The 10267-nt window shown below is 48.4% G+C and overlaps 1 protein-coding gene across 1 annotated transcript in view; it reads left to right on the top strand.

The window, feature by feature from the left end:
* Positions 1-9482, top strand: part of LOC118407563 (high affinity cGMP-specific 3',5'-cyclic phosphodiesterase 9A-like) — a gene marked incomplete in the record, with an annotated part of 28740 nt that extends 19258 nt beyond the window's left edge. Inside the window, 8 exon segments of the mRNA XM_035808042.1 lie at positions 1212-1368; positions 1764-1877; positions 2530-2634; positions 4403-4531; positions 4746-4781; positions 7077-7172; positions 8090-8121; positions 8269-9482. Of these exon segments, the coding sequence (XP_035663935.1) occupies positions 1212-1368; positions 1764-1877; positions 2530-2634; positions 4403-4531; positions 4746-4781; positions 7077-7172; positions 8090-8121; positions 8269-8278 (679 nt within the window).
* Positions 9483-10267: the final 785 nt, after the last annotated feature.

Here is a 10267-nt window from a genome sequence, read left to right as displayed (position 1 = left end):
CATTAGAAACCGCTTTATAAATGGCAGAGTTCCCCCTTCCCGTCAGGGTCATGCCTCCTCGGAATTTAGAGCTCGCAGACTCCTCGTCCGATCGATTTTCGGCTAATGTGAGGGGGGTATTAGCGCCGTACAGGTTTTGTATGCGCGTCCTACTGTATATCATACAAAACGAGAGAAAAAGTGCCAAAATCCTCTAATTGATGTCAGACTGTGAGTTAACGTGATGTAGTGATCGCTAAACATGCAGAATGTAACTAAGCTTCGTTTTTATTGCTTCTATTTTGAACGGACATCTACTTCTGTATACCATACATTTACTGCACGTAGAGAAGTGCATAGAACCATGGTTTTCTTACTTACATTTTCCCCACACTGTGAGATTGGTAGCCTACGCTAGACCTTCATCAGACAAGGTAAGTACGTATAATTAGCTATTAAATGGGCGCATTCTCTTACAACCATGATAGGCGACTTACAACAGGGTAGTTTAGATACTAGCTAGAGTTCAGCATGACGTCACTGCTAGGATTTTCCGGCCGTTTTGCGGCAGCCCCACAGAACCAGCGGTCTGCCTGTGACTGCCGCAAAACGGGCGTGTTCAGTGTGTCGTCAGGTTGAGCTGTGTGCTGATTGGTGCTGTGTCAGCTGACAGACATGCCGCCGCCATGAGTGGATCCTTCCCTCGTGACGTCAGATCCGCTGGTCGGTCGGCGGCCCGTCCTCACAGCAACACAAACACACCTGCAGCACCAACAGCCTCCGCTAGGAGGCGCATTCAACAGCAACATTTGCATTCTAAGTTTCTTACCATAAGCCTGAAGGCATGTCTATCTCAGTTGCTGATTATCGAGTTCTTTCTGTCCTTCAAAAATGCAGACGTTGTATGGAGGGTCTTCCTCTCAGTGGCATAACTTTACCGCCAGTATTTCGACTTTCCTCCCAAAGTTAGAATCTGTTTCCAACGAGGTTCCCATTGAAGATGAGATAGTGGTTCTGTGGTGCAACAGTCGATGTCATTGAGTAATGGCGATAGTGACGGTTTGTTCTTTAGTCCAACGGTGTGCTTCTCCCGTCCGTAGATACCAGATCAACGCGCGCACAGAACTTGCGGTACGGTACAATGATATCTGTTCTCCCATCCTTAGATACCAGATCAACGCGCGCACAGAACTTGCGGTACGGTACAATGATATCTGCTCTCTCGTCCTTAGATACCAGATCAACGCGCGCACAGAACTTGCGGTACGGTACAATGATATCTCGCCGCTGGAGAATCATCACTGTGCCGTGGCCTTTAAGATTCTGAGCAACCCTGACTGCAACATCTTCGCCAACGTCGACAAGGAGACCTGGAAGCAGATTCGGCAGGTGGGAGAGAAACGGAGTTTACACAATAGTCGCACCATCGTGGAATAGTGGAGTTTACACAATAGTCGCACCATCGTGAAGTAGCGGAGTTTACACAATAGTCGCACCATCGTGAAGTAGCGGAGTTTACACAATAGTCGCACCATCGTGTTTTATAGTCCCATCATGAATGTTTATCTGAGTTGGTAGATCACATAAAGGTCTCTTCTCCAACTCACAAGAATTGCCGACTGGACCGACTAGTCCTCCTCAGCCTTTTGATCCAATTGCTCCAGAGACACGTAACAACATGTTCGTGTGACGTCACATGTTGTTGAAAGTCGATACCGCCCCCATGTCGAGGCACAGAGAGATTATGTTTGTTTGTTTGTTTATTTGTTTGTTGTTTATCTTAGGGGATCATCACCCTGATCCTGGCGACAGACATGGCGAGGCACGGGGAGATTCTGGAGTCCTTTAAGCAGAAAGTCGACAATTTTGACTACACGAACGAGGAGCACGTGGCTGCCGTGAGTATCCCATACAAGCTGCTGCAGGTCGTGTCAAATTTCACATGTATAAACTATATTGCAGTAGAGACGGTGTCAACTTTCACATGTTTACACTATATTGCAGTAGAGACGGTGTCAACTTTCACACGTATAAACTATATTGCAGTAGAGACGGTGTCAACTTTCACATGTTTAAACTATATTGCAGTAGAGACGGTGTCAACTTTCACACGTATAAACTATATTGCAGTAGAGGCGGTGTCAAGTTTCACATGTTTAAACTATATTGCAGTAGAGACGGTGTCAACTTTCACACGTATAAACTATATTGCAGTAGAGACGGTGTCAACTTTCACACGTATAAACTATATTGCAGTAGAGACGGTGTCAACTCTCAAGTGTACAGACTATCTTAGTCCGAATATGTTTGCTTTCCATGACCCTGGTCATATACTTCATTCACTTATACAAAATACAAAATGCAGTTTATATACATGTGTCACTTTGTTGATGGGTTAATATCAAGTGTTGCGACATCTCAAACGAAATCTATTTTTCAGTTGAAGATGATTCTCATCAAGTGTTGCGACATCTCAAACGAAATCTATTTTTCAGTTGAAGATGATTCTCATCAAGTGTTGCGACATCTCAAACGAAATCTATTTTTCAGTTGAAGATGATTCTCATCAAGTGTTGCGACATCTCAAACGAAGTCCGACCCATGGATGTGTCTGAACCCTGGGTCGACTGCCTGCTAGAAGAATATTTCATGCAGGTAATTTTGCCAGCTTAAAAGACTTGTTTCTTGATCCCACTGGTAACCCGGATGGACCCATGTAGGTTTGTTGGTGATTATGACTGTAGGAATGAGAATGGATCTGGTGGCAAGTTTTGCTGTACATGAGGAGCGTGAAGACGTCATCGTCAGCAGAAATGACGCGGCTGTCTGTAGATATGCCTTCCAGTCCAGCCCTTCTTATTATCAGATAAAACACCCGAAACATGACATGAAAATGTGTTTGTGATGTAACATTACGGGTACCGTACATAATAACAACCAACAGCACGGCTTCAGACCAGATTTCAAAACGAATTATCCATATATTAGCCAACATCAATTTGGAAAATTCGGTTGGAATTTGGACTACAGACGTCACGGGTCCGATTCCCGTCATGCCTTGCTGCAGCTGGACGCTCTCCTCCGGAAAGGCATCATTAACGACTTTTCCCACTATAACAAGGTGTAAAAGTGTGTGCCGGGGGTGTACAACATGGGGCGGGGAGTGTGTACCGGGGTGTACAACATGGGCCGGGGAGTGTGTACCGGGGTGTACAACATGGGTCGGGGAGTGTATGCCGGGGGTGTACAACATGGGTCGGGGAGGTAGAGGTGTGTGCCGCGGATGTACAACATGGGGCGGGGAGGTAGGCAGTGGAAGGACAGGGTTGGGTTCCGCCTTCTAATGTCGTGTCCCAGACACAGCGGGCCATAGTGGACTTCAGAATGGTAGCGGGAGTCCGTTCGTGATCACGCTCACCTCTGCCCCATATCTCCTGTTCCCACGCTCACCTCTGCCCCATATCTCCTGTTCCCACGCTCACCTCTGCCCCATATCTCCTGTTCTCACGCTCACCTCTGCCCCATATCTCCTGTTCCCACGCTCACCTCTTCCCCATATCTCCTGTTCCCACGCTCACCTCTGCCCCATATCTCCTGTTCCCACGCTCACCTCTGCCCCATATCTCCTGTTCCCACGCTCACCTCTGCCCCATATCTCCTGTTCCCACGCTCACCTCTGCCCCATATCTCCTGTTCCCACACTCACCTCTGCCCCATATCTCCTGTTCCCACGCTCACCTCTTCCCCATATCTCCTGTTCCCACGCTCACCTCTGCCCCATATCTCATGTTCCCACGCTCACCTCTGCCCCATTTTTTATCTCCTGTTCCCACGCTCACCTCTTCCCCATATCTCCTGTTCCCGCGCTCACCTCTGCCCCATATCTCCTGTTCCCACGCTCACCTCTGCCCCATATCTCCTGTTCCCGTTTGTGACCACGCTCACCTCTGCCCCATTTTTTATCTCCTGTTCCCACGCTCACCTCTGCCCCATATCTCCTGTTCCCACGCTCACCTCTGCCCCATATCTCCTGTTCCCACGCTCACCTCTGCCCCATATCTCCTGTTCCCACGCTCATCTCTTCCCCATATCTCCTGTTCCCACGCTCACCTCTGCCCCATATCTCCTGTTCCCACGCTCACCTCTGCCCCATATCTCCCACGCTCACCTCTGCCCCATATCTTCTGTTTCCCACGCTCACCTCTTCCCCATATCTCCTGTTCCCACGCTCACCTCTTCCCCATATCTCCTGTTCCCACGGTCACCTCTGCCCCATATCTCCTGTTCCCACGCTCACCTCTGCCCCATATCTCCTGTTCCCACGCTCACCTCTGCCCCATATCTCCTATTCCCACGCCCACCTCTGCCCCATATCTCCTGTTCCCACGCTCACCTCTGCCCCATTTTTATCTCCTGTTCCCAGAGCGACAGGGAAAAGGCGGAAGGTCTTCCCGTGGCGCCGTTTATGGACAGGGACAAGGTTACCAAGGCAACGGCTCAAATAGGCTTCATCAAATTTGTTCTCATCCCGATGTTTGAAACTGTTGCTAAGGTGAGTAAAATATAAGCAAACAAACAAACAAACAAACAAACACACATAGTTAATCCAACCAAAGTACGCCATGTTAACATACGTGTTAGTCGTCTGGTAGGAGTTAGGGTTTGGAACTGTACCACTGTACTGTGGGTAAGAGATGGACTGTCCCACTGTACCGTGGGTAAGACAGTCCATGGATCTGACTGTGCCGTATCTCCCGCCTCTGCAGTTGTTCCCGTGTGTAGAGGACGCCATGTTGAAGCCGGTGAGTGGAAGATGTAGGGTTAGGGTTACAGGCCTGTAGGGTTAGCGTTACAGGCCTGTAGGGTTAGCGTTACAGGCCTGTAGGGTTAGCGTTACAGGCCTGTAGGGTTAGCGTTACATGCCCGTAGGGTTAGCATAACATGACCGTAGGGTTAGCGTTACAGGCCCGTAGGGTCAGCGTAACATGCCCGTAGGGTTAGCGTTACAGGCCCGTAGGGTTAGCGTTACAGGCCTGTAGGGTTAGCGTTACATGCCCGTAGGGTTAGCATAACATGACCGTAGGGTTAGCGTTACAGGCCCGTAGGGTCAGCGTAACATGCCCGTAGGGTTAGCGTTACAGGCCTCTAGGGTTAGCGTTACAGGCCTGTAGGGTTAGCGTTACAGGCCCATAGGGTTAGCGTTACAGGCCTGTAGGATTAGCGTTACATGCCCGTAGGGTTAGTGTTACATGTCCGTAGGGTTAGCGTTACATGCTAGCGTTACATGCCCGTAGGGTTAGCGTTACACGCCCGTAGGGATAGCGTTACACCCCCGTAGGATTAGCGTTACACGCCCGTGGGTATTGCGCTACACGCCCGTAGGGATAGCGCTACACGCCCGTAGGATTAGCGCTGCACGACCGTAGTGATAGCGTTACACGCCCGTAGGGTTAGTAAGGATAGCGTTACATGCCCGGAAGGTTAGCGTTACACGCCCGTAGGGTTAATAGGGATAGCGTTACTCGCCCGTAGGGTTAATAGGGATAGCGTTACACGCCCGTAAGGTTAGCGTTACACGCCCGTAGGGATAGCGCTACGCGCCCGTAGGGATAGGGTTACTCGCCCGTAGGGTTAATAGGGATAGGGTTACTTGCCCGTAGGGTTTGTAGGGATAGCGTTACACGCCCGGAAGGTTAGCGTTACACGCCCGTAGGGTTAATAGGGATAGCGTTACTCGCCCGTAGGGTTAATAGGGATAGCGTTACTCGCCAATAGGGTTTGTAGGAATAGCGTACACGCCCGTAGGGTTAATAAGGATAGCGGTACTCCCCCGGTAGGGTTAATAAGGATAGCGTTACTCGCCAATAGGGTTTGTAGGAATAGCGTTACACGCCCGTAGGGTTAATAAGGATAGCGTTACACGCCCGTAGGGTTAATAGGGATAGGGTTACTCGCCCGTAGGGTTAATAGGGATAGGGTTACTTGCCCGTAGGGTTTGTAGGGTTAGCGTTACACGCCCGGAAGGTTAGCGTTACACGCCCGTAGGGTTAATAGGGATAGCGTTACTCGCCAATAGGGTTTGTAGGAATAGCGTTACACGCCCGTAGGGTTAATAAGGATAGCGTTACACGCCCGTAGGGTTAATAAGGATAGCGTTACACGCCCGTATGGCTAATAGGAATAGCGTTACACGCCCGTAAGGTTAGCGTTACACGCCCGTAGGGTTAATAGGGATAGCGTTACTCGCCCGTAGGCAGTTACAGTTAGCACTACATGCCCGAAGGCTGGGGTTCTTCCCTCGCCATAGGGTTCCCCCAAGACACTTAGACGTAAGTAAAGAATGATCAATGCATCGTTGTTGTTGTTGGCGGCCTCCGTTTCTTACTTTTAGGCTTATTTTCTCCTCTGGACCTCCCTAGAAAGCTCCTGGCTACATGCATGGGCGAATGACAGGTTCTTGGTAAGGCATACCGGGGATCTAGCTTCCATATCTCCCCTCTCTAGCTGCTCCCGTCTTTTGAGGACTGCATGACCTGAAAGCCACTGGTGCTACCTGTAGTGTTATGGTTAAGGTGTTGGGCAGACAGGACTGTACACTTGACAATCCAGGGATCTCATGGTGTTTAGGTGCACCCCTCCTACAAATAAAAAAGTAGAATAGTCTGGCAAAAAGGGGTCAATTGACAAAAAGAAGTGACATAAGAGGAGAAATGGGGAATATCGTAGTGGAATAAAACGAATTTGACCCAGATTGGGTATATGTTATGTTATAATTCACATTGGCGTTGTCGGCAGGATCGAACTGCCATGTACACCAAACCCCTCGCAGCTTCTCGTATTGATGAAAGACTGCAGGGGAAGCTGCCAGGTGCTAACGAGCTGTAGAGTTAGGATATGCTCAGTGATCTGACTTAGACAATGGCGTTGTCGGCAGGACCTAACACTGTGCCTTGTCTCCCCTCCCAAGCTGTTCCCGTCTATAGAAGACTGCATGGTGAGGTTAGCTGTAGACTTAGGGTCAGGATATGCTCAGTGATCTGACTTAGACAATGGCGTTGTCGGCAGGACCTAACCATGTGCCTTGTCTGCCTCCGCAGCTGTTCCCGTCTATAGAAGACTGCATGGTCAAGCCGCTGAGGGACGCTCGGGATTACTACGAAGAACTCAAACAAATGGACGACGCCATGGCGGAGGTGGGCACCGCACGATAAACCGTTATCAGCTGTAATGTTGGGCACCACATGATAAACCGTTATCAGCTGTAATATTGGGCACCACACGATAAACCGTTATCAGCTGTAATATTGGGAACCACACGATAAACCGTTATCAGCTGTAATATTGGGAACCACATGATAAACCGTTATCAGCTGTAATATTGGGAACCACATGATAAACCGTTATCAGCTGTAATGTTGGGAATGGGGCACCACACGATAAACCGTTATCAGCTGTAATGTTGGGAATGGGGCACCACACGATAAACCGTTATCAGCTGTAATATTGGGAATGGGGCACCACGTGATAAACCGTTATCAGCTGTAATGTTGGGAATGGGGCACCACGTGATAAACCGTTATCAGCTGTAATGTTGGGAATGGGGCACCACACGATAAACCGTTATCAGCTGTAATATTGGGCACCACAAGATAAACCGTTATCAGCTGTAATATTGGGAACCACATGATAAACCGTTATCAGCTGTAATATTGGGCACCACAAGATAAACCGTTATCAGCTGTAATGTTGGCAATGTGGATGTAGTAACATTCTGCATTATAATCAGTTTGAGACTTTTTGAAATACAATTACTGTGAATTGTATCGGCAACTTCTCGCCCAAGGGCTTAAGGGCTAATCGCAACACGAAACAGTATATGGAAAAACGTTTAAAGACAATTAAACACCAGGAAGATTATAATGTAAATCGTAATGATTGTTCTTCTTGAAAAAGCTAATTACCAAAATTTCTTCAAGATTTGCGAGCATGTGCTGTTCATTTATTCACCCTACAGTACAGACAGTATGCACCCATGCTGTAACTATAAATGTGGTCGACAGGTACAGTTTATGTCAATACTGAATATAACTCCTTTCGTCTTCTGTTACAGAGAAAAAAGGCCGAGGCGCTAGCGCTAAAAAAGTAAGAGAGCGTTTTTGTATGTCCATAGGACAAGCATCATAACAAAGCAAACTCGTGAATGGATTTGTCTGATTTATCGACTCTGCAGAGTCAAACAGCTGGCTCTAGTTTAGTACTAACTTTGTTCTCTCCTTTCCTATCGTACAGGCGGCCTTAACACTGTGTGTGAGACCTCAACACTAAGTCAACTACACCTCTCTCATATCAACAGTACTTCAACTAGATCTCTCCACTATATCAACTAGATCTCTGTAATATCTAGACTCAACCTCGCCTAGAACACTTCAATATCTCGACCAGATCTCTCCGATATCTCAACTAGAACTCACTAAAGTCTCAGCTAGATCTCTTCTATATATTCACACTGTTAAGGGATAGACTCCGCGGGAATAGCCTACAGTGCCCTACAACTGAAGACAGCGGCGTAGTCACGCAGACCAGACCACAGAAGGACATCGCCACAGAAGCCCCTCACCTCCATGGTTAGATAGGACCGAGCCCATGTACAGAATAAGCCTCTGTCTTGTGTAGAGCGTAATGATGATGTAAGCCTGTGATTTTCTGTGTTGTTCGGATTTCTACAGCCGAGTTTAGTTTCGGTACCTTCTGTACAGAGCGTCGCCTGTCTGCCCGAGACAGAAGTAGGTAGGCTCAACTCTCGGTAGGAGGAAAATGACTACCCTCCAAGGAAAGGTTCGGATCAGGTTTCGTTTGGAATCTAAACTCGGCCGGAGCCTAACCTCTGCTTGGAGAGTAGGAAAGGACGTTCTATCGGCGTCTTGTGGAAAAGTAGTGACCAGTTTTGATGTTGTTGTTGACAATTTCCCGACGGGAAAGCCGATTTACTCACTCCGAGTTTGTAAGACGTACTGGAGGCTACGGGTGCAGGGTGACGTGTACTGGTGACGTGTACTGGTGACGTGTACTGGTGACGTGTACTGGTGACGTGTACTGGTACAGGGTACTGGTGACGTGTACTGGTGACGTGTACTGGTGACGTGTACTAGTGACGTGTACTGGTGACGTGTACTGGCGACGTGTACTGGTGACGTGTACTGGTGACGTGTACTGATGACGTATACTGGTGACGTGTACATGAATATGACGCGTTCTGAAACATGACGTGTACAGGAACATGACGTGTTCAGGAACATGACGTGTACAGGAACATGACGTGTACCGTACAGAGTAGGTAGTCATAAACACAGCACACAAGTACAGCAACACACGACAGTACAGAATATACCTGTACAGCAACACACGACAGTACAGAATATACCTGTACAGCAAAAGCACATAGCACATGCACACCTGTAGGAACAGGTAACAGCACATGCACACCTGTAAAAGAACAAGTCACAGTCCACCTGTATGTGCACACCTGTACAAGGACAAGTTACAGTCCACAGCACACCTATACAAGAGCAGATAACAGTATACAGCACGCCTGTAAACGCACGGGTACACCTGTACACGGGCAGTTAACAGCACATGCGCACCTGCACACAAATAGGTCACGGCACACCTGTACAACCAGGACAGGTAACAGTACATGTCGCACCTGTACAACCAGGACAGGTAACAGCACCTGCCGCACCTGTACAGCCAGGACAGGTAACAGTACCTGCCACACCTGTATAGCCAGGACAGGTAATAGTACCTGTCACACCTGTACAGCCAGGACAGGTAACAGTACCTGTCACACCTGTACAGCCAGGACAGGTAACAGTACCTGTCACACCTGTACAGCCAGGACAGGTAACAGTACATGTCACACCTGTACAGCCAGGACAGGTAACAGTACCTGCCACACCTGTAACCGAACAGGTAACAGTTGCAGTATACATGCAGTAGCCGACCCTTGTGAGTCATAAGTAGTTGTGACATTGGTGACGTAAAGAGTAGTTGTAGACAGATATTGCGACATAAGGAGTAGATGTATGCAAATATTGATGACGTAAGAAATACTTGTGGACAGATATTGATGACGTAAGGAGTGGTGACGTTGCAGCAATAAAGCCCGGATGGAGGCAGGACGAACCACGTGTCACGTGTGATTATTCATGACGTCATGACGTGTGATTATTCATGACGTCAGTTAGGCACATAGATGTCACGTGGTGTACACGCATGCGTGGCGGAATCG

This window comes from Branchiostoma floridae, unplaced genomic scaffold (genome assembly GCF_000003815.2).
Source record: "Branchiostoma floridae strain S238N-H82 unplaced genomic scaffold, Bfl_VNyyK Sc7u5tJ_1421, whole genome shotgun sequence".
Taxonomy (NCBI): domain Eukaryota; kingdom Metazoa; phylum Chordata; class Leptocardii; order Amphioxiformes; family Branchiostomatidae; genus Branchiostoma; species Branchiostoma floridae.
This window is presented reverse-complemented; position numbering and strand designations above follow the sequence as displayed.